The following is a 25,594-nucleotide window of genomic DNA, read 5'->3' as shown; positions in this document are numbered from 1 at the left end:
TCCCCACATCTTCTATTTAAACATACTGCTTCTGGCCACTTCAAAGTCAGAATCATATCAGGGTGGCCAGAACTGGGATTGCTTCAGGTGTCTTTTTAACAGACAACAGTCCACTCAACAAAAGCTATAATATCAACATTAAGCAACACCAGGGAGTCAAAAAGATGGTTAAGATGGTGGCAGCGATGGTACAATCAAAGCTTCAGCTGTTTATGTACACTGTATGTGCAACACACACAAAAAAGGCAGAGCTTCAGTCATACTATTGCAGCCACTATCATAATGCTTTTGACCATACCCTGAGGACACCCTTGAGCAATACATTCATATATTTATAGCTGATCTTATTTTAAGAAGTTCCACAGACATGACTCTGAATATGGGTAAAGCAATAGTACATACTTATCTGACATAATCCTTGATTTCCCAAACACCACCACGTGCTTAGATGGCAGAGTTCTGCAAGTAACACTTGGGGGAAAATATCCACTTGAATCAGTCTAATCCATAATTTTGGATGAATCTCATAATTCTAACAAGATTGAGGACTACATATTATAGGGGATGTGGAACAAATTGGTTGCTGATTTTAATTAAGTAATTATGATTAAATGAAAATATCTGTTTATTATAATCACTGCTATTAGGGAAAAAAGGGCAGCAGTCTTAGGACACACCCAATATTAAATGTACCCTGGATTTTATATACTGAATCAATTACCTTCCATTTGTTCATCATCTGAGGCTCAAGGGGTGCAAATGGAAAGGTGACACATTGCCCTTATTTACTCCCATCTATAGATCACTGGGATGACATTTTTTCCAATCAGTACTTGTGTGAGACGAAGGCAAAGTTGCAGCTCCACCAGATATTTTTGAACGACTACTCCCAGAATCCCTGAGTATTACTTTTGATGGCTAAAGCTAAGGGGATTTGGAGTGCATGATAATCAGGAAGGTTTTAAGTTCCTTGGCCAAGCTTCATCTGCACATTCTTCGTTTATCAGGGAAACAGCCAGCTTCTCAGTTTATCAATGGGTGGTTAAAAAGATGACCAAGAAATCTCCACCCTAATAACTTACAGACAAATCAGATACTAAAGGAAATGTGATTAGTTGCCAAGATTCCTGTAACTTTCCCCTTTCAATACATTTGTTTGAAAAATACTCTGTGAGAATCTTGCTTTTTGGTTGTAAGAAGCTGCTCGGGGGCTGATATCAAACATTTTCATGCTTTCTAAATTTCCTATCACAGTTTAGAAATGTTAAATATCTCAACAGTTACATCCGTGTTTCCTTGTAGGGTTTCTCTTGTAATTCTAGTGAACAAAGATCTACCACCTTCATGGACTTGTCATATTTTTTATCAGATATTCATCCCTAGGCATTGAGTTTGGGCAGAAAGGATGCCCAACATCATTGGACCCATGGAGAATACTTCCTACAAAAATAGGAATATAGAGCAATGCAACAAAAAGCAAGTTAGGGAAAACATCCAGAGCAGGATTTCTGGAATTCTTTCCAACTCCTTAGTGACAGCTCTGCCTTAGGTTGTATGACCAGGAAAGGACTTAGAATGGAGGAAAAAGTAACCTGAGCCAGCGGACAATTGCTTCTCCCATATGAATGCACTGGAGGACTTTTTTTCATCCTTCTCCTTCTCAGCCCTTTTTGAAACTTCATATTTTGTTGGCTTCTTCAACCATATCAAACTTGATCCCCTTCTATTCAATTTCAGTAGAGTTCTATTTTATGCATAAATCTCAAACACAAAAAAAGAGGTGCTGGAATAAGTTTTCAACAGTTTAATAAATATTCTGGTACCAAATTTTTGCTCTGGGATACAGACCTTTGGGGAAACAAACAAAAAATAATAAATTAAAAATTGTACATCCAGTGACATAACCAGATTCCAGTATAAAGCTAGCCTCCAAATATTTACCACACAAAAGAGAGAGAGCAAAGTTCATAGAACAATCAAGATAAAACAATTACTCCACTCTGATTTTGTAGCCTCATGCCTGTTGCCCCTTCAAAGAATTAAGAGAGTTTATCTACCAACTGGATGTAATGTTACACAGAGCAGAGAAGACATTCAGAATGCAATAAAATGGACACGTAGGCACTAACATGGTCTGCAAGTTCTTATTCATCCTCTGTAAACTACAAGACATCATGGTTGGGCTTGCCTTCTTTGAAGCCAGTTGCTAGAGAACAATTATGTGCTGCACACCAACACATCTGCAAAGGGCCCAAGGAGATTTTTGTTGAAAATGCAGCGGATCCACACCAGGTAGTTCGTGAATGGCTTAATGTTGTCTGAAAATGTATGGTTTTGCTGGGACAAAATGTAAGGCATGTACGTATTTTCTCCTTGCTCCTGTATCCAAACTTCATATCTCACTTCTCTGACCTTCAAGTATTTCAGGTTCCAAGGGATTTGCCAAGATACAGAAAGCTTAGCTTCGCTGGTACCCTGGACAGAAGCTTGGCATTTGGCATCTCTAACTTTGCCTGGGTAGAGGCCACTAGTCCACTTTTGCTTCTTAGGTCCTGGTTTGGTTTTCACTGTTTGCCTGATCACCTGGATCAGAGAAGCAATGTTAATTTTGGTGTCCTGGTAGATACGGAAAAGCCATTCTGGGTTTCGGCAACACAGGTGCCGGGGAACCTCACTGCTCTTTATAATGCGCTCCTGTTCTGTTTTGTCTAAGTGGGCAATTCCTCCTTGATCCCAGGGTCTGTCTGGATAAGTCACAGTATTCTCCTTTTCAGTGTTTTGCCATGAAATGTACTGAAGGTCCATGCCAGGAAGGGTAGATAATGTCTTGTAAGGTGTGTAATGTTCAGGATTTATAGCAAAAGGAAAGAGTTCCACAACAGTGGCTCCTCTTGGCAGGAAGAGAGACAACACAAGCTGAGCTCCATGCATACTGACAAGCATGGATGCATTGCTAATCAAGCGTACAATCTCTGAAAATGTATGGTCTTCTATGGAAACAGTAATGGTTTTCATCTGAAATTCTTGGGCAAGTGCCAAAATTAGCTCTGCCTCATTTAGGATTAGTCTATTGATGGTTCGGCTGAATACTATGATATATTCCTCACCAGGTATTCCTTCCAAGCTCACATTCAGCCTTTCCATCATGAATGTTTTGAACTGTCGGATCTCACTGCCAGAGACCAGGATGTTGGCCTTTGGCCCCTGGGGCTGAACAAAACCATACTGATACCAGGTTGTGATTTTAGACAGACCCACATATGACTTGGTGAAGCACAGGAGCCGCCCAAGAGTTTTAAGCTGCTCTCTTAGGAGTGGTTGCTTGCTGCTAAGCAATCTGTATAGCTCAAAGTGTAATCCTTCACCCCAGCCTTCCATGAAGAACAGTCTGGTCTCCAAGTCCAAATCCGGGAACTGCTGCATTGTATAGAAAATTGGAAGGAGATCATCATGAAAAACGTGCATCAAGTTATCTGGGTTGAACCTATTCATGATCAGTGCTACATCAGGAACAAAGACAGGCTTTGGCATAAATTTCAGAGCTGCAGCAGGCAGTTCTACAAAATTGAAGTATTGGGTATTATGGTCCTCCACTGAGGAGAGATCAAGCAGGGCAGGCTGAAATCTTCTGGACCCCAAGTTTGGAAGCATGACAGAAGAACTGCTATGGAAGAAGACAAATTCTTCTGCCTCGGTGGAATAACAGAGAGACTCAAAACGGCAGATACGGTCAGTGTGCATCCTGCCAGTGCACACCATCTTGGTGCCATCTTCTACCAGAGCTTGAAGCGCGGCATGATAGTCAATGCGGACCTGAGAGAGTTCCTGGGACTGACGCATGAGGACTAACTCCTCTTCCAGCACAATGACATGGTCGTGCAGCTTGATATACTTCCACAGCACAGCAGCAAGGACACACACTAGCAAGGCGTTAAACACTGCTGCTATGTTCATTCTGGACCCAGGTCCTAGCAAGTGGGCAGGTGGTGAACACTATGGAAGAGGGAGGCATTCTCAGTCTTCTTTATCATAATGGAGCAGAGACCTAAAAAAACAAGGTAAGAGCAAAAACACAGTTATGGCTATAATGTTCCTCTAAAATTAATTATGTTACTGTAAAGGAGTAATGGCTTCTCTTCCCCGCCCCCCCTGCCCCCCATTGATAAATTCTTTAGCTTTTATGCAAGAAGGAAGGTCTTCAGATAATGTTTAAAAATATTCTTTGAAACAGCTGCCCCAAACAGATTCCACTCTAATTTTAGCAATGCTGCTCTCTAAACAAAAATACATGTTACATTACAGCCTGATAAATAGATGCTATACACAAATAATTTCTGTTCTTAAAGCACGATTATAAAACTTCACCTGTGGACATCTTTTAGGAAAGGTGGTTTACTTATAGCCACATGGACAGTCTTTTGTCCCAAACCAGCTATGTGATTTGTGTTTCTTTTTGTACCATATTTCTTGCAGCAAGAAAACTAGTGGGGGTGGGGGGGAGAAGCTTTGAGTTTGAATGTGACTTATGGCCACTTAAGTATGTATAGAATTACTGCCTAATGGACACGCCAGCCAAACAGGGACATTCTACAGCAGAGTTTCGATAATACTATCCCTGCATCCATCACATTAGCAGAGTAAGTGCCAAGAAACTGCAGAGAATCTGCTGCAGAAGGAGGTGATGGATCCAGGCAGGAAATTGAGTCTCCTGTGTTTTCAATGGAGAAACTTCTAAAATGGTCAGCCAAAGACAAGCTGGACAGGAAAAAAGAACAATCTATCTTAGCTGAGTTCTACCATATGGTTTAGAGCAGTGTTTCTCAACCTCAGCAACTTTAAGAGGTGTGGACTTCAGTTCCCAGAATTTCCCAGCTAGCATGCTGGCTGGGGAATTCTGGGAGCTGAAGTCCACACCTCTTAAAGTTGCTGAGGTTGGGAAACACTGAATTAGAGATAGCAAGTGTTACAGGAGAGGGGCAACTGCTTCCCAATGCCATATGATAAAAAGTCAAATCAAGACAACCAGTGTCCTAATAACACCCCTAACTGTGGCTATGAATACACTTAGGGGAAGCAGCGTCATGCAAACCCTGAAAGCATTCTCATTATCTTGCTCTCTCATTTCATATTGATGTTATAAATGGGCTCTACCTTTTTGAAACCCTAGTTATGGCCATTTGAAAGAGCAGAAAAATGCTCATGCTTCGCTTTGTGTATCAATATAGCATCTCCAACAGAGTAGATTTTCCAGGGTTTTGGTTCAGTAAGGTGAATTTTTAATGAAAACCTGAGCACATTATTAATGAAATGGTGTATTACTGCAATTAGAGCGCTATAGGGAGATTATGGAAACTATTTGATTGTCACCAGACTGGCTGAGTGGCAGTAGGAAAGGACAAAAGAAAGAGGTAGAGGAGGAGGGAGTGAAGAAGTCCAATAAATTAATATTGATCTGTTTGGAGTGAAAGTCATAATCCTGCTTGGAATCTCCAGGGATTTCAATCCCATCTGTAGGAAGGGAAGATGACTTTATGTCAAAAGCACAATTATAATAAAAATAATACATCTTGAATGTTGGAACAAATTGAAAAGTGGAATATAAATTCAATAATAAATACAAATACATAAAATAAGAGTATATGTTAATGATCTGTAATCCCTCTGCATACAATCACATATACAAATATTTTACTATAATGGGTTGAGGATAGCATTTGTTTTTCTACATTTCTCTATCAAGATATTCTGAGAATTTCTAGGAAGCCTCATCATTCCACACAGGGATACAAGTCCCACCATTTGATGTATTTCAGGAATGTAACACATCAGTCTGTAACACATCAAGATTTGGAAAGGGATAGTAACAAATTTTAAACTATATCTGCATCTGAAAGGAAAGGGACAGGAAAGTCAGTGAACAGAGAACAGGACATGGATTAATATCCCATTGAACAATTACTTCATAATATTACAATCTATGCATGCTTACTCAGAAGTAAATCTGCTGTACTCAGTAGGACTTATGTTTAGGTAAGTACAAATAGGCTAGGCATAATTATGCCTATATGAGTATAAAATGAGTATAAAATGAGACTTAATTCTTAGCAATGTATTGTATACCTATTTACTCATTGTTTATTCTGTAGTCTTGAAATATTGGATTTTAAAAACACGTTAGAGACAAATTTATGGATACAAACAAACATCACAGTTATCCAGATCTCTCTCTCTCTCTCCCTTGAAAAAAGCCTCATAGAATTTAGCACACATTTACTATGTTGTGCTTAATATGATTATATCTGAATAAAGAAACAGATACAGTCTGCACTGCATAGAAATTTGGACTGATTAGAAATCCTTAGAGATACACCTAAATTATGGCTTTGGCCAAACTTTTTTTATTTATTACTTAAGAACAGGTGCTTTTAAAGCATCTTCATATCCATGTAATAAATATAGTAATAGGGTTGGATTCAAATCAAGCTACTTGGACCTAGGTCTCATCTAGTCAGCAACCAGGATGGTGGGACAAATGTCAGGACTACCACTGCTAGTGGTCTCCATCACTTTCCTCCCCCCACCCCCATATATATAATAAACTGTTTATGTCTGAAAAGGAAAGCATTGGAATATTTTTCTAGTGTTGCTGGTTGTCAGAAAGGCAGTTAGTGAAAAAGAAAATACCATCTGTCTTACTCTTTACAACAAACTTCTCAGTCTGGTGCCTTCCAGATGTACTGGACTTCTGTAATTTCTAGACAGAAGAGGAATGATGAAGTCTGATGTTTAACACATCTGGAGGGCACCAAACTGTGTTACAGGAGCCAGCAATGGTCTGAGGGAATACTGGATAGCACTGCTTCCAATCTGGCCACCCCCCTACCTTATCAAGTCTGGCGGGGGGGGCTGGAGAGGGCTTAATCAGCACCCCACCAAATCTGGTCCTGCATCCGACTGAAATCAGTGGGACAGCTTAATAATGAAGAGAGCCCACTGAGTTCAATGGGAAATACTGTAACTAACTGGCTGGATGCACTCAATGTATTAAGTCATGGTTTGTTGCAATCACGATTTGTTGAACGAGCAGAGTGGTCCAGTTCACATATAAATCTAAGTTATACATCATGGCTTAGAACTGCAGTGAATGAGTTAAGAAAATGGTTTAGACTGTGAATGTTTGTAAAAGCTGATGAGTCAACATGTAATATATATCAGTTTTTTGACAATGTAATTACCAAGGAGGGGATATCAAGTGCCTCAGCATTTCTTTGTTTTGAAAGTATCAATATGAATTCACTGATAAGACAGTTGCAAGATGCTTTTGCTTCTCTCTTAAGCCCTGTCTAGCTAGCACATTTATTCTGGTGATAAGTTGTACGTGTCACTATGCTGATTGTTTTAAAAAAGTGAAAGGGGAAAGGGGCACTTTACACAATCACCTTAACAAAAAATATCAACCATTAAAATAAAGCAAAATCAATTCAACCAGCCAACAGGTACACTGTAGAATTACTAAAATAAGCCATTGCTGTTACTAATTTCATTTCCATCAGAAAAATAGAGGATTAGAGCTGTCTCTCCCTAATTATGCCCAAAGCAATTCAACTGTTAATTAACAGGACTGCACAGAATCCAGAAAGGGTACAGCTTGGATGTCATGTTAAATCTGATCTTAGCTCATCCTTGAACAAACACATTCAAGTTCTCTAGAAAGGAGTTCAAAGGGTTTGTCTATATTTTAGGTGATAACCATCTCTCATATATGCAGCGCCCAGACCATTTTTTTATTTTTCCTAAATTGTGTGACCAATATTTGGTAGCAAATCTCTAAGTTCCTGTGGCAAAATTTTCTCCTTTTTGTTTTAAATCAATAAAATGGGTGCATTAAATCTCCAGTGGCTTAAAACACATGCCCTCACAAAGTGAAGAAAAGGTCCCTCAATTCTGTCTCAACTGCTTCCAGTGATGTTACCATTTCATACTGCCATATCCTTGGTGGGTTAAAAATGTGGCTCTTGACCACCCCCTCCTGCTCTCCTGTGTTAACTGCAGTTGGGCATGTATTAGTGCAGCAATTTCTAGTTAACTTTAACTATGATTACAAGTTCACAACCCAGAAGTATGGTTTGAAGCTGATTTATGATCACAAATTATGTTAATCTCAAAACATTAAATTCTGCTTCACTTAGAACCAAAGTAATTCCTTCAGCTCTCCCAAGGGAGGGACATTCCCATCACAACAACCAAAGATATTGGGACATTTAAATGCAGCCTTAGCTTCCAAAATTATTTTTAACACAATTGCCCTTTTCAGGCAGATCTCCAAATATTTTCAGTTCCAGATCCAATTAAGATGACAGGACCAATGGACTGAACAGTTAATAGTAAGCTGAAACTCAGTGTGGAAAGATAGTGCTATGAAAGAAACAGTTTTATCTGTTGCACTTCTACGAAAGACTACATAAATAACTGCAATAAACAAGTCATTATAAACATTTTAAAATAAAACTAAAGCTGCAATCACAGGTACTGTAGCTAAATTTGAAAATAAGTCCTATTGGACTCCATATAGCTTTACTTCCAAACAGCTTCACAGGTTTGGCCTGCAAGTCCATTAGCTCTAAAAGTAATTGAACATCAATAATGAAACTCTGACAAACGAATACATGTTAAAGATATAAAGACAAATCTGAAAAAGTAAGTTGTAAAACATTTAAAATTGCATGAACCCATCTGTAACAATAAGCGTTAACTATCTCTAAGATACCTGCGTGCTTAATTTCATCTCCTTAGTCAAGCCACAAAATATGACCTGCCCGCATGGAATTTTAAGATCAGATTAAGATACGGCTACGCTTAAGTCTGTTTCCTATCCAATACATTTCCCGTAAGGCCCCACGGGGTTGGATACCACATCAATGGAAATACTTAAAAGCCATCTGATGCCCTCCAAACGTATTGGACTACAACCCCTATTACTTTCCAGCAGACCATACCAGCTGGAGGTGACAGGAAGGTAATCCAACGCCTTTTGGAGCATTGTAGTATGTGTATCAACAAAAATCTCTACATGTTGGGTAAAATTTGACCACAGAAAACCAAATCTGAAAACAAAAATCCCAACCCAGACTTTTTAACCATTCTTCCTTCAACCTGGAGGGGGAAAAATGTAAAGTACACGTGGCTTGGTGAAAAACTCTGCAATGAGGGCGTGCGCATAGACAATCATCATCAACAACAATATAAAACACAGTATTAAAAAACAGCCCAAACAGACAGCAGAACTGAAGGACTGCATGTGTAAATTAGTACGGCTCAAATAGTATTAACTCCTATTAACACTCACCAGGGAAACTTACTAATTTCTAGCAGCTGCAGAAATACAAATACAGTCAGATTAAAGTTTCAGGCCATATACAAATGCACACCTGAGCCAGCTTTGGCAAAGGAGATGGCTTATCAGTTCTCACCTTTGTCTTCCCAGAGAGGGAGAGAATCCCCTGAAGAGATTAAAGAAAATCCCTGGCAGTTTTTCTCCATATGTTCCCGCCCCCCCCCCCCGCCCCCCACAATAGAGCTGCCAAAGCAGGAGCTTGGGTTTCATCTACAGCTCCAAAGGGATCCTCTTGCCCGCTTCTGGAAAGGCTCTCTGAGCGAGCTCCGTCTGTCAGGGGTGGCTGATTGCTCCAGCGGACTCCCCTCCTCCCCGAGAGGTTGGCCTGGCCAGCCGGGGGTGACTGCTGCAGCGTTCCTGAAAAGCTTGCAAAGGGCAGGGAGGGTGAAACAGTTTGCCTAGGGACATTTTTACAAAGCTAAAAAATGTGCTGGGAGTTGGACAGGAAGCTTGTTATGCCCTGAGGCAATTAAAAAGAGAGGCAGGCAGGCAGGCCTGTGCACAGACCAGGCCAGGCCAGAGAAAAACCAAACAAAAGACAAGGACAGAGACAGAACATTAGCCACGAGAACAAAAAAGAAAAAAGGGGAATTGCTTCGATTTGAGTCTCCTGGCTCTTTATAAAAGCTACTCTACCTCAAACGATCAGAGAATCAGCCCAAGACAAACAACACTGTACTCTTTCTACAGGAAAGGAAGGGCTATTTGTTGGTCTACAAATCATACCCACCCACATTCACAAACACACAACTCCTGCCAAAAATTAATAACTTAGATTGTAACCTTTCAGGAATAGGGTGCACTGACCCCATACAAGTGGACTGGTAGATAGAAAAACCCTCAGCCAACACGGGAAACGAGGCTGAGGAAGAGGAGAGATGTAGTCCAAGAGACCTCAAGGGACTCTTAAGCTGCTCTGTAGCTCCCCCAAAAGTTAGGATTTTGACCCCACTTCAGAACCATAGCTTAACACCCTGGCTTGCTCAACCTGTTACCCATAATGGAAAACTTTCTGGTTTGTTTCTCGTTCATCTGAAGGCAGGAGCAAATCTAAAATGGTACCTCACAGATAAAAGTCTTTGGAGCAAGCAATAATGCAGCAGGTTAAGGAATCACTTTCGTAACTGGCTGCCCAGTGGTATCAACAGAAGGGTATTCAGTGATGTCAAATAAACAGGAACTAAAATGTCTAATTGTGTCAAAATATAGTCCAATTCTCTTTTAGAAGGAATTCACAGCAAATTGTACCCAAATAGGTCCTGGCATCAGTAAAGCTTAATTTTACAAGAAAAAAGTGCAGTTCTGCATGCAACAACTCAAAAATCGGGGAAGGGGGCAGTAATGGAAAGCAACCTTTTCTACTCTAGTGGCCTGTAGAGATACTAGACTACAACTCCCAGAATCCCAATCACCAGCTGGAAGAAGTAAGAGCAAACTAGGGGGAAGGCTAAGGGAAGAAACAATAGGTTTGAAATGAAAAAAAGAGGACAGTCCAGCAAGACAAACAAGGGCAGGAAAATGGTCGACCTATTTTCTTGAAGGTTTTCAAGGAATGATGGCTCTGGAGCTGTTAGGTGTTAGAATCCAGGTGCCAAATCTTAGGCAGAGGATGAATATGGAACAGCCACTGGATACCTCCCAATTCTGATTTGGTTATCTGTCTTAATGGTGATCCTTATGTAACCTATCAAATGAATATACACACAGACTGTTTGTCAGCAGAGTAGACTGATCTAAGGCAACAGAGAAGATAGTGTGCTGTATGCACAGAGGCACTTCTTAAGGCAAAACTGTTGGGTGCTGGAGAAAATCATACATCCTTAAACATCTCCTGTCCACATTTTCCAAGGCCTGGCCTTCCGTATGCTTTCAGCAAGGAAGTGAGCACAAATAGTTTCTAAAAGGTTTCAAGCCCATCAGAATCAATCGATCCCTAAAGAAAAAGCACAGGAATTATAAATCAGCAGTCCTATTGAAGGGGAGAAAAGGAAATTGCTGTTTTCTTAAAAGCTGATTAAAATAGCCTGAAAGAGAACATAATCTAACCTTCCCAGGATTATAACATTCAGATAAAAAAGGGGGGGGGAGGGAATAGACCATGAAAGAGTCAATCTATAAACGTATCTCACAGCAGTCATTTCCATCACTAGGAAACCTAGTTTTAATTTACAGCTAGCTTTCTTCAACAAACTCTTAACATGAAGACAATCACACACATTCATTGCAAAGAAAGTTGAACGTGCCTGCTGACATCTGAAGAGTCAAACAGGTTGCTTTCATCTACAGAAACAGAAGGCTCCCATACTGTCATATTCCTTACATTAACTGATTATGGTTGTAAAAGAAATGCTGTCCTCATTGCATTGAAAATGAAAGTGTGATAGCTAAGAAAAAGATCAGCAACAGGCTGGACATTGACCTTTTGGAACATTCAATGTGCTGGGACATAAAATGGCCAATATGATGCAATTTAGATTAAAGTGATGCATGCTGGGAAATAACCCCCTAACTTTGGTAATCACTGATCCGGTATCAGCTGATAGCACATAACCAAGATGGAGATCTTGGAGTTAAGGTGGATAGCTCTGAAAATACTGACTCAATATGCATCTGCTGTGAAAGAAGATATTTATGACAGTGATCATTGGGAAAGGAACAGAATAATAAAATGTGATGATAATCTATCAGGAAAGCAAAATGTCCATGTCCTACAGAGTCAGTCCTTCAGAGTTCCACATAATGCTAAGATTCAGTCGTTCTAAGTCTACAGGGTGATCACATTTAAAATACCATATACCATTCTGACTGCATTTCAAACAAGTTGTTGTTAAAACTGGAAAGTAGTGAAAATGCAAATGATCAAGTGGCTGGAGCAACTCCTCAATCAGAAAAAGTTACAAAGATTGGAGTTTTAAAATTTAGAATAAAGATAAGGAAGGGGGAAGAAACGATGAGAGGTAAATAAAACTATGAATAGTGTAAACAAAGAGGTTTACCTTCCTCTTTTATAACTAGCATGGAGGGCCACCCATTAAAATTAAATGTAATAAATTTAAAAGATATGCCAAAAGAAGAACTTCTTCATACAGTGCCTAGCCATGTTATAGCATGTACCAACTCAAAAGGAAGAACAACCCCCAATTTAAAGGGGGATTATACAAATCCATAAAAGGATGAGGCTATTAGTAATTATGGTGTTAACTAGTCACTAAAGTTACATGCTCCTTCCAGGATCAAAGGCAACATATCTTTGAAGGCTAAGGGCTGTGAAAAAGTCTTTCTTTATGCATCTGGTTGGCCACTGTGGAAATCAGGGTGCAGAATTAGATGGGCCTTTGGTTTGATCTAGGAGGGTTGCTGTTTCTTATCCAGCCACTGAATAGATCCAGAATAGTTTCGCTCCAACAGGGTTCCTACACCCTGGGCTGGAAATCTTAGCCCTGCCAATAATCATTAATGAGGGCTTGACAAATCCTTAGTGTGAATCGGTTAACTTGTTAAAATTATATGGATGCCTGTCTTTGAAAGACTGGATTTCATCTCTGATTGTGGCTATAGAGTTGCTCTACCTCACTCTGCCCTTGGATTCATGTCCAAAATGCTGCTGCTTGCACTATTCTGGACCTCCATCCATCCATCCATCCATCCATCCATCCATCCATCCATCCATCCATCCATCCATCCACTTACCCACCCACCCACCAACCTCATCCCTAACTATCTATATCTGTCTCTCTGTCAGATCTGTATAACCACCCATCTTATGCAGCATAACCCTGGGTGGCTCATAAGTAATAATAAAACAATACAAACAGTAAAAACAACAACATAAAACTGCTCCTGTCTGTGCTCCTGCACTCTGAAGATGCCAGTCACAGGTGCTGGCGAAACGTTAGGAAACAAAACTTCCAGAACACGGCCACACAGCCCGGAAGACCCACACCAGCCACATAGATGTTTATTATATGTTATGGGATTACTCATTTAAAGGCTCCTTATTTTATGTTTTGACTTTATAACACATTGGAAGTCTGCTATAGTATTAACTGCTATTTTTATTCTTTATCTGTAGTCTGCTTTGTTATAGCTGCATGATAAATACATTTAACATTATGCAGCTAAAATGACCAGATGAAGCTGCCTCCACTAATTCTGACCGCTGATTTATCTACAGAAACTCTGGGTTTTTCTAGATTCATAGATGCTAAACTATGAAAGTGAAATGAAAAGTAATGCCTCCACCTTCATAACTTGGTTAAATAGGAATATTTTAATAAATGAAATAGGAAAATAATCCTTGAAATGAGTTCTTTTGTTACCTGCACTTATTACTCCACATAATCACCACCATAGGTTCTATACTTCTGCCAACAATGGACAAGCTTCTTAAAGCTGTCATGAAAGAACTCCACACTTTGTCCCTTCAATCAGATCCTGGCAGTCCTGTCCACCTCTTCATTTGAGTCAAAGGGATGCTTGTGAAGGTTTCATTCAATTTGGAGAAAAGGTAGAAATCAGGAATGTATGGCAAGATCTAACTTCACAATTTACTCTTGGGTGGTCTGTGAACTGTGAGGCTTAGCTCTATCACCTTGCAGCAATTTCCTTCTTGTGTTTTCAAACTGTGCTTAATCATTGTTTCAAAGTTTGAGTGTTGTAATGTATTACTCTGAGTTGATAGTGGTGCCAGGTTTAAGGAAGTTTTATACCATCTGAGCCTGAAAAACTAACCAGATTTTTCCTGCAGAAAGCTGGGTGATGATGATGATGATTTTTTGCAGGTGAAGATTCACAATGATATTCCATGGACTGATGCTTTGTTTCAGGGTCATAGTGATGACCTCATGTTTCATTGGCTATTACAATGCTATGAAAAAATTTCTCACCTTCATTCTAGTAGCATGACAATCTTTAACTCTTGAAGCTTTCATCTCTGCTCTCAGCATGTGAGGAGTCTATGTTGCACAAACCTCCCAATACTGAAGAATATCAATAATGTGACTCATGTGCTCCTGTGAAATACCAGTCTTGACAGCAATTTCCCTTTGAGTAATCCATCAATTGCTGTTAAACAACTCATCAATCTTTTTCATGTGAAACTCATTGGTTGATGTTACAGGTCATCTACTTTGTTCTTGTTCATATGAATCAGCTCTTCGCAGTTCACCATCTTTATGGTTTTTTGGCCCGGTGACACACACTACTTACATGAGTCATCAACATACACAACCTGCGTTTGGTGATGAATTTTAATTGGACGAACACCTTTGGCAGTCAAAAATTCAGTCACAGCATGTTGCTTAAAGCATTCTGATGAGCGCTCACTGTAGGTACTCACAAACAGCAACACAACCTTTTCTCATAGCAACTCCCCATCCACTCCCCAAAGAACAGATGCTAAAGAACATGTCAGAGCTTTGGTGCATCAGTACTGCCATCTATTGATGACTTATAACATTGGAGGCATTACTCTTCATTTCAATTCTTGTATAAATTCCAGTTCCTCAAGACTGGCCTTGCCAGCAGGAGAAACATCTGGAGGTTCCCAGATGGTTTATCTCTGATCTAACCCAACAGGGTAACTTCCCAAGGAAAGGATTTATCACCCATAGATTTACTTGCTGCCTGACAAGTGTATGTCCTACTACTAAGCTATGGATGGGTTTTGCAAGCAAACTGATCTGAATTTCTCCCATCCCTTTCCTTCTTGGAATAAATTTTCCAAAAGAGATGACAATATTTTTAAAGATTCTAGTAATAGACATGTGCATGCCCATTTCCAGTTAAGCTTGTTCGTTAAATTGCACTGTTGTGATCAAGAAAACATAAACACTTATATCAATGTACACTGAAGCAAACTTAAAATGAATGACTTGACTTGTTTATTTTTAAACTGGGAAGGAAATAACCAAGCAGTCATTTATGACCAATCACATTTGCAACCCGAGCAATAATGCACCCTCTACCTTTTAGAATGCAACTGTTCTACAATAAAGCACTGGCCATAATTTATTTATTAGATGAACCATTAATGAGATCCACTCAGCATTTGGGGACCTGATACTTTTTGAAGCCATATGGAAAAGACAAGGTCAAGGATTCCAAGCTTGCCCTTGATACCCATTTGCAAATAGCAAATACTACCCTATACTTTCTTCCCCTATCAAAAATGGCAAGATTCCACATCACACTATTCTTCATGATAAACCCTCCTAATTGGGTGGAGGTACAGTATATCTAAAATAGACTATGGCCATTTGAACCGATGCCTCAGATGTGATATCGGAGCATTCTGACCTACAAGTAAAGTGACTTATAACAAATATGGTGCAGTAAGATACAGCAGCATTCCCTGACTTGGTGATTCCAGAGATGCTGAAGCTCCAACTCTAGTCCCAGCCATGTCCTAACAGATTTAATTCCAGCACTTATGGGGCAACGAGAGGTAAGGTGCTTGATACTTGCATTATTAGGGTCAACGAGCTGAAAATCTGAGATAATGAAACAATAAAGCTGTAAAAATTTACAAGAAGACAAAGTAACAGTGAACAGAACAGAACTAAGATGGAAGAGTCAAGAATACTACATGCAATAAAACAACATTTTGCAACATTTAAAGAAGTTAAATGAAGATAAAATGAATCTGAGCAACCCCGAAAATTAATCAGCAGGGAGTTATAAGACTTGCAGGATATTTGGCACAAAATAAAGTGAGCTGCTGAGTCGATAATGCCCTCACTACTTGGACAGATTCAGGCTGCATATGGAATATTCTTTAACAGCTCTTTCAATATGGCTGAAACACACTGAACTGTGCGAAAGCGCTTCTGTACTTTGACACCATGCGTTACTTTAAATATCATCCTGGCCTTAAACTAAAAGATTGGCTTTCCAAAAATACACTACTTTAGTTGGCCTTTAAGATGTGCTTGTGTAGAAAAAATCTCTATCTTTTTTGGTGTGTGTTTTTTTAAACTGGGTTCCTACCCTAGAATTATCAAGGAAATTGACTGCAGGTTTATTTGGAAGCAATTTGCAAGATCTGCTAAATGGACCTGACTGTAGGATGCACAGCTTCATTGGATGGAGTCCACTAAAATCCATCTTCCTCTGCCAAAAATTGTCCCATCCCCCTCTCCAAAAAAAAAAAAAAAAAGGCTTGCGAAAGATGTACCTGCAAGGGGATGCATGCTATAACATAATGGAATATTTACATTTTGTTTTAAAGTTGACATTTTGGAATACAAATATGCACATCAAAGCTATTTACCCAACAAAAATAGCAAAAAAGAAAAATTTGCATTTAAAAAGTTTCTCTGGAAATTTATGTTAACTACGTATGTCAGAGGGAATTGCAAACAAAAGCTCTGTGTTTCAGGAAAAGATAGGCTGTGCAAATCAATGCCGATTTTTAAACCGATCTTTAAAAAGGATTGTAAAAAAAAAAAATGAGGCCAGCAGTATAATGGACCAATTATTTGCTGAAATACACCTCCCTCCCTTGTCCCCATTTGCAGGTGAAGCAGCAGCCCCATATCTAAATGCACAGAAGTGTCCCCTTCCATATTACACTGCTGGAATGAAGATTGGGTCAGAGGCACAAAATGCAGAGATGGCTACTGGATGGTAAGAGGTAAGAAGCTACATAAAATTTACTTCTTGGAATCAGCATGAATCACTACACATGATGAAAAGAGAGCTAGAAACCCCTTTGGAGGTAGCATCTCTGAATCTATTAGGCATCCACATGCAGCAATTTATAGCCCCACAGCTAGCAAGGTCCCTTTCACAACCCTTGACAGCTAGAAAATTGCAGGGTCGGGCGAGGGAAGGCCTGTTTATTCATCAGGACAGGGACTGTGGAGCCAAACCTATCTGAAAGGTTTCTTGTTTTATTTGCTTAACTTTATTCATCATTAAAGCCTCCAGGATAAAAGCAGAGATGAAACTGACATATTACGTTAAGCAGCTCAGACAATATAATGAAACATCAATAACGCTGCTGTAGGTGGGTTGGGAGAGCAGAAACACTCCCTTAATGCGTCTCCGGATTTGATTTTCAAATGTAGTCACAGTGCTATCAAGCTACTACCCCACTGCTTGGGGAACAAGATTGGTTTGCTGAATTGCTATCATTAAATAAGATATGGCAGAACCGTATTTTGCCTAAAGAAATGGTCTTGTACATAACATACAAGTAGTCCTCACCTAATGACCACAATTGGGACCAGAATTTAGTTCGTTAAGCAATGCGGTCATTAAGAGAATCATCACACGACCAGACCCGATTTTACGGCCTTTTTTTTGCGGCAGTTGTTAAACAAATCACCATGTTCATTAAGTGAATCACACACTTGTTAAGTAAATCATGCAGTTCCCCACTGATTTTGCTTGCCGGAAGCCAGCTTGACAAGTTGCAAATGGCGATCATGTGATCCCAGGACACTGCAACCGTCATAAGGGCAACCAAGCACCCAAATCGTGATCACATGACTGTGGAAGCGCTGCAACAGTTGTAACTTAGGTTGTAAGTCATTATTTTAGCGCCTTTGTAACTCTGAACAGTCGCTAAACAAATGGTCACTAAGTGAGGACTACCTGTAATTAAAGTCTTGAGCTTTTTGCACTGCAAATAGTTCTCATTCCAACACTAGGAGGCTACCACCTTAAGGTTGTTACTACATCTTTGGCAAACCAGAATCTGTAGTCCTTTGACAATGCTGCTGGGAGTTCTTAAATATCTGGAAAATGTCAGATTGGAAAAGGCTGGTTTTGTTGAAGCAACCAAACCAATGAAAGTAAACCATTTCAGAAGGCTTGGACAATAAATGGTGCCTATTTATATTAGGGGCAAGTGATGAAGTGAGAGATGTAGAGGTAAAGACCTGTATCTGTATCAATAGGACTGGTTGGTAGCCCATTCTTGAGAATTGAAGGGCTGACTCTCACTGACTCCTACAAGCAATTGGCTATCAATCAGGACTATATGCCAAATTTCTCTAACCTGGGTGCATTCCAACTCTCAGAATTCTCGGCAGTGACCATGCCAGCTGGGAATTCTGAAAGTTGATAGACCTGGAGAACACATAGATTGGAGAAGACTACTATAAGCTATGGATCTTTGTGTATTTTTAAGTCACGTTACAATGCAATGTGCAAATTGGTTTAGCTGATGAGCTTCTTATGGAGCTGTCATAAGTCTTCAACAGGACCATGGATTTGTGAATCACATCCTGGGCTCTATGGATCATAGTTTGGAACTCTGCTTCAGGAGAAACTCTTAACATGGCCTGGAAGCCAAATATACTTATTTGTTACATACAGCTTATCCTGTGATACAAATACTGTGTTGGATCTGAAATCACCATTGTGCTACATTAGCGAGTTAGGACTCCCTTCCTATCATCATTTCTTCTATCTATTGTGTTTTTCCCACACAACTTCCAGCACTGTCATTACCTGTGGATTAACAGAATCTTTATTCAGAAGCATTATTTAGGTATTTGCGGGGCCCTGATGCTTATTTTGTGAGATTAGAGAAGGAAATGATTCTGGATGAGAGAACTGGGCCCCCTTATTCATATTTAATGCTGTACTTAGAAATCCCAACACCCGAAATCCTTGAAGTTATTCTGTCACAGCCTGGTTGCTCAGCGTTATATAAAGCAGCCCTGCCCATTGCTAATGCAACATTTCCCGCTCTGGACATGAATAAGAGTAATAACTGGAGGCCCTGGAAAGACATAATGAGAATCAAGTAGCAAGAATAAAAAAACATTCAATTATAAAGAGCTTCAACTGAGTAAAAGAATCAAAACAAGAGCTTCTTGTCCCAAAGAGCTTAAAAATGCAACAGCAACCAGTAAAAACCTTTTCATTCCATTGCAAACCTTTACATTTTTATAGGCTTATTTCTCATTTTTATGCAGCTCTGCTTCCTAACTACTTGAGTTAAATTGACTTTTTTACTGAATTTTATCATAAGCCATCCTGGGAGTTCTATCAAAAGGTGATATGCAAGCATCCTGAATAAACATAAACCTAGAAATGCATTTACATTTTTCAGTAAATAATCAACCCATACAAAGGGAAGATTCAGAGAATAGATCTTTTCCAATTTAGAAATTCCTTTAATCTATTCTGTTTTTTTCCCCCCTTGTTCTCACTTGTTCCCCACCTACAGTGAAGTATAATAGAAGAGAATGTGATTTTTCAAAGCTGAGGTGGTAGGGGAAGCGTGCTTCAGAGAAACTTGGCAGGGTGTTTATGGAACTGGATAGAACACTTCGTTTTTGCAATTGCATTCCCTCAAAATCATTCTGCCTTTGAGCTAAATGTTTTCTTTTCTTCAAAGCCATGCTTATACATTAAATGGTAGGAGTCCTGCAGATCTGTACATTCTTCCTGTGTAGCGGCTCATTCACATCTTGGCCAGGCTACATCATATGGGTATCTCCAGCTCTTACACTGCATGTTCCCTGTGGCAGCCATGTTGTGAATGCACAAGCACACACTCCCCCCCCCCCCATAGCCATTTAGTCAGAGTGCCTGCAATCATTCTCAAAATTCCACATCCGTTCACCAGCTCCAACAGGTTGAGGATTTCTGATATAATAGAAGCTATTTAGGGATGTAGTCAGACCTCTTATATGCAGTATTCATTTGGGTCATTTGCAGTAAGGAACATGAGAAGTTAGCAAAGAAGGCCCACAGCTAAAGAACCATACAGAACTGAAAACTGGAATGGGCAGGATTACTTCTGGCTCCTTAATTTCTTGCAGCAGTAATGAGGTAGCAATTCAAGATCAAAGCAACAGTGATCTCACACAGAGTACACGATCAATTCTAATTTTCCAATATGGGTTGGAAAGATCAGCAAGTCTTACCATATAGTCTCATGTCACCTGTGCATCGGTCTGGAGAAGTCAGGTGCAAATGCATCTTCCAGATAAAGCATACATTTGAACCTCCTCAGAGGAGCATTGCCAATGTGCCTTTCAAATAGGGAACACATGATCCTAAGTGAAGCATAGGTGAAAGCATATAAAAACACTTAATTAAAACTCAGTGGACTGGATCAGATTAAGTTAGTTGAACTTGGATCCAAGCAAAATCCATGGGATTAATTACCATTGACTTGGCTTTTTGATCTAGCTGAGATTTAATTGAACTAGTTTTAATCTGGAAATAGCTTATTGGTTTTAACTGAAGAAATCATCTGCTTGATCCTCCCTTTGAAGTCAACATCACTCCAAAATGATAATGACTTTCTAATCAGAATTGCAGTGGCAAGTTAATACAACAAATAATCCTTTGCACTCAAATATTTCATAGTTTAAGAAATGTAAGATATTTGCCATGCAGAAACAAAAAGCCCTTAATTTTTTGTTATCCAAACATCTCTTCAACATCTTCCTTCGAACTTTGCTTGGTATTAAAGATCTGCTTCCTTTCTGCCTGGCTTAAAGAAAACACACCTGTCATCAACAATCTACTTCCCTATTGAAAAATTATCCAGCAAACAGAAATAGAGAAAAAAAGAGGTGCACACTTGTGAAAACCCTTTCTTTTGAAAGGGCCAGTCCAATATTGTTATAGCACGATGTCTGCAGCAAGTTAATATAACAGAGAAAGTGAGAGGGAAGAATCTCCCCGTATCAGTAAGTATGCTAAATGTTCTTTCTTAAAGCAGTGGGTAGAATGCATAACTCAAGTCCAAAACTGATAGAAAAGATAAGGGAAATACGGAAAGCTTCCCATTAAGGCCTCTGCCTCTGCTCATTTTTAAACAGAGAAATGGATGTCTTCCTTCTTGCCTATAGATCAGGAAAAAGTAGCTGCTAGGAGTATGGTCAACCCAGGAAGACTTAGCTATCAGAAGAAGCTATATGCTTTTTACTACAAGGTAAAGGAACAGCAACCTTAATTCTCCTTTGGCCAAGACAGAATGCAAGTAGGAAAGGGGATAGGCTTGGAATGTTAGAAAAAGTTTCCTCATTAAATGTAGCAGTTAATGAAGGTGTGTTGTGTGAAGGAATTACCAACTTCAGAGTTGGTGATTCCATTTACCTCATCTGCCCTAAGTCAAATGTGACGCTGTTGTTTATATTTATTAGCTTCCTAAATATGAAGACTGTCTGCTTGAATCCCCTTCGGTAACGTCTAGAAAACCCATAAAGATCAGTTCTCTACCTGATGCTCTCTGGGAGCACTGGGAATACACTTACTAGAAGTTGCAGTCAACACTGCATTGAGAATTCTGGGAGAATTAGACCCTAAACATCTGGAAGACACCAGCTTATGGAAAGCTCAGGTAGAAGTTTACAGTAAATTTCCTAAGCTGTGTTAGAAAACACATACACAGAGTATATCAAGCTAAAGTTAGCCCTCTTCTTCTGGTGCCACTTTTTCCAGAAAATATGTAAAACATAAATATAGGTAACATGATCTTTGATCTGAAAAATACTTTTTGGCAAGCTCTGGAAGAGCTTGCTAAAAATTCTAGATCATTAATTCTAGATCTTAATATGAGATTGCATCTTTGTTTACCAGATTTTTCTCCTACTTAGCAATTTCCAATTCTAGATTTGACTTATAAAAGCAGTATTTATTCAGATGTGTCTTTCCTACTTAAGCACAAAAAGTGTGAAGCCTGAGGCCACTTGTTTGAAAGGCTCCAGCAGAATGAGCTTTGTTCTTCCATATTATCCTACCTGAAGTACTGTGGTTGCTTCTGAACACATTCAGTATCTGCAGAAGCACAAGAAGATACTTCCTTGCCTCCCCCAAAGGATTTTTAGCACTGTCCATCCTTAAACACATTTCTGCAGCCTTGAGTACAGTGGGAAATCTGGTCACTATCTCTCAGCCCAACCCACCTCGCAGAGTTGTTGTAAGCTTAAAGTGGGAGAAGGGTATGCAACAGATTCAGCCTGGAGCTCCGGGAAGAAAGGTAGGATAAAAACCCAATGAATAAATAAGTACCTAGAGATGCTGGGGACTCAACTTTTGCATATAAAGCAGGCACTCTATCATGGAGTTACGCCCCTCCCAAAGGGCTATAAGCAACACAAAATAATAAATACAGGCTTTGCTTTTATTTCAATACTTCAGAGCCACATTATTAATTTTTAAAAATATATTTCAGCAGTTTGTTCCCTTTATTGTTGCTGGTTTCCTGAGTTGCTGCTGGAAAGGAGATCAATAAAATCAATTCTGTTGTTTAAGCAAGCACAGGTGATGTTAATATTATTTTAAAGTAGCCCATTTGTATTGGGAAGATTTCTTTAAGCTAAGTATCTGAAGAAGGTCGCTTAGGCACAAAGAGGTCCGTGAGAGGCACAAGGGCAATTCTTTCAGGGTCCAACACACAGTACTATACTGAAATACTATTTCTAGTTCAAAGCAATGGAGTTGGTGCGCATGTATTTTATGGAATAAATTATCACTGAAGTTAGAGTACCTCCATCCTCCCTTATTACAGCTTATTCATTTGTTACTCTTGGTTTGTTAAATTGCTAGTGGCAACAAATAAATACGCTACAGAAATCCCCCCAAAGTTCCAAGCTGGGAATCCCAGCTTGTGGCTTCCCTTAACAAGCTAAATGTAGAAACTATGTTTTCTCCTTGGTTTCTGATCTCTGTTTGTTCACCCTGGCTTGAAGAATGCTGTGGAATTCAATAGTGTCCACATTCCTACATCAACTGAATACCAGTTAATAGGACACATTCCAACGGATGTCTACAGCTGTCCATGTGAGGAGCTCACACTCTTTTTTCTTTTAGAAGGGCACAAGAACAGTGAACTTTCCCTACCCTCCTTTATTATTGCAATGAAGTCCCATCAAAAGCTGAGAAATCACAGCTTGGTTACGGCTTACTCACAATTTCCTAGTGAGCTAAGTCCTGAACTGGGAATTTTGAAGTTCACAGATTTGCTCCCTGGATAATAGCAGCTAAGCTTGCTTTGCCTCACTCGACAACATGGGGCTATTTCCTTTGAAACCTACTTTCAACAGGATATACTACCAAATAGATTATCAACAATATCTCAGATGCTTCTCTATGGCTTAAAATGTGCAGCTGTAGCACATGCTTTTCATGTGGTAATTATTAAATACATTTGAGAACACTGCATTTCTCTTGTTGGTTGCACCCCCCCCCCCATTACTCATATCTGAACCTTCTACAAAATTATTCCCATGGGTCAACAGTTGGGTCCCAAATCTTACTCAACAACACCCAGAGCAGAATACAGTATATGGCATCATGCATAGCAGTTTAAGATTCATTTGCAGAACCAATTTTCCAGATACACGGAATTAGTAAATGTCAGAAACAGCTCCTGAAGATATCTAATACAGTGATCTCAACTGTGAAGTCTATGAATATACAATGGGGTCCAAATATAGTTAAACTTGAAGTCAGCTTTAACACCTAAAAAGCTGCACTACAGAACCTCAACGCTGGCTGCAGGCAGCCTCTTTTCAATCTGATGTTCTCCAAATGTGTCGGGCAACTCCCACTGCCCACCCACAGCTGGGAAGCACAGAAGCTGCAGTTCAACACATCTGGAAACGCCTGGTGAAGGGATGGAGTGATACACTCAAGAGATAGTTGGTCACCAATTTCTAACATGCTGGCAGATATATTTATGGATTCAGTGAAGCAAGGAAAACCTCGAGGAACCATCCCGCGATCTCTTTCTCTTTTCAGAAGCTCTGCTTTGAATGTTGGCATTTTCCAAAGGTTATAAAGCCCATGGTGCGTGACTGATTAAACCCAACCCTACAGAAAGCTGTGCTTATAAAGAAAAATCTAAACGCCACTATCGTGTGGCAACTCCGTTCCCCCAAACTTACAGCACCCCGAATCTCAACGTCAGGGCGCTAGTTAACAGAGAGACTTCGTGAACAGAGAGCACTCGCTCACCCCACCCCACCCCACCCCCCCCAGCAGCTCCGAAGCCCCCCTCGCACGAACAGAAGGCCAGGGAGGACTGCAGGACCCACAACAAAGACGGGTCTTTTCACTCACCAGCTGCTTTTGAACGCCGTCAAAATACTAAGAGCGGAGCAAAGAAGAGCGGAGCAAAAAAGCTGCCTTTCGCTGCACGTCTGAATGTGAGTCTCAGAGCGCTACCCTGCAGTCGGGAAAAAGTGCTGTTCGTCATGCAATCCGTCCCTCCGTCCTCCCCGCTGCCCCCGTCCCGAAAAGAACCGGCCCGCTACAGACCAGCCCAGCTCCTCACCTCCTGCAGCGCTTCCTAGGACACTGCAGCAGTTCTCGCCCTGTTGTTGCCCGGCCGCTGTTTCAGCAGCAGGCTCTCCGCCCGCTAGTGGGGACGCATAACTTTGCCTCGCCCGACGCCGATGCAGCGGCGGCGGCGGCGGCCCGCAGTCACTGGAAGAGGGTCCTTCTCCTTCCGGCTGCTTCTCCGCCTACGCGAGAGCAAGTGTGCTGGAATCGCTCTCTTGTTTATGACCATTTCTTTTCGGCCGGCGCTGCTCCCAGGCAGGACCCACCTATGCTCATGCTCGGTCCCGGCATGGCTGCCACGTTGCATCCTGGGGGTTGTAGTTTTCTTTCTGCCCATTAGTGTCTTGTTTTGTATATATATACACCTGAGGAGCTTATTTGTTTTGTGCGTTGCAAATCCTCGTGCAGAATATGTTCAGGCTTACCCTGGAATAAGTTCCATTGGACTTACTTTCGGTAGGCAGATATTAGATTGAACAGGTAGCCAACAATGTTTTTGAAAATCTGAGCCACGTCCTATCAGTTGCAGCAACATGTATAGTTTTCTCCGGCCATGCCTTATCTACATGTAAGCCTTAAAAATGAGGGGGCATCCCTGAAGGCCCCTGGGGTTACCAGTCAGAATATCTTCTGCTATTTCTATTTCATTTTTCCTTCCTCAACATTTTTTGAAGTCAAAACAAAAACTCTCAATAAATGATTGGGAACATATGGAAGAGTTACCACTACAAGATAATTGTGACTACAGAAGTTCCCAGGATTAAAAGAAAATTGCAATGTTGACTTTCATATGTCACCGTCTCCTGCTATATGTCCATCGTCATTGTCATCGTCATCAATTTATTTGATCAATGATCAGTTGGACAGCAACATTCTATTACAATAAGATAGCATAATAAAAACCTATTTAAACCTCTATGTCTGTTTTCTCTTTAGAGCATA

General features: G+C 40.2%; 1 protein-coding gene across 3 annotated transcripts; it reads right to left on the bottom strand.

Moving 5' to 3' along the window:
- Window positions 1-1,789: 1,789 nt before the first annotated feature.
- On the bottom strand, window positions 1,790-24,930 carry POMGNT2 (protein O-linked mannose N-acetylglucosaminyltransferase 2 (beta 1,4-)). 3 transcript variants are annotated; one of them, XM_007434203.3, is made up of 3 exons: window positions 24,645-24,930; window positions 24,431-24,536; window positions 1,790-4,045 (listed from the first exon to the last, which is right to left on the bottom strand). In XM_007434203.3, exon 3 carries the CDS (start codon window positions 3,952-3,954, stop codon window positions 2,218-2,220), a length of 1,737 nt encoding a protein of 578 aa, XP_007434265.1. In that variant the 5' UTR covers window positions 3,955-4,045; window positions 24,431-24,536; window positions 24,645-24,930; the 3' UTR covers window positions 1,790-2,217. The 3 variants fall into 3 exon arrangements, with proteins under 3 accessions (XP_007434265.1, XP_007434266.1, XP_088007002.1); XM_007434204.3 differs by lacking the exon at window positions 24,431-24,536; XM_088150876.1 differs by lacking the exons at window positions 24,431-24,536; window positions 24,645-24,930 and adding an exon at window positions 9,471-9,491.
- Window positions 24,931-25,594: the final 664 nt, after the last annotated feature.

Source organism: Python bivittatus, unplaced genomic scaffold (assembly GCF_059951505.1).
Source record: "Python bivittatus isolate LINGU-HERP-01145 unplaced genomic scaffold, Pbiv_v1 ctg000610_np1212, whole genome shotgun sequence".
Lineage (NCBI taxonomy): Eukaryota > Metazoa > Chordata > Lepidosauria > Squamata > Pythonidae > Python > Python bivittatus.
This window is presented reverse-complemented; position numbering and strand designations above follow the sequence as displayed.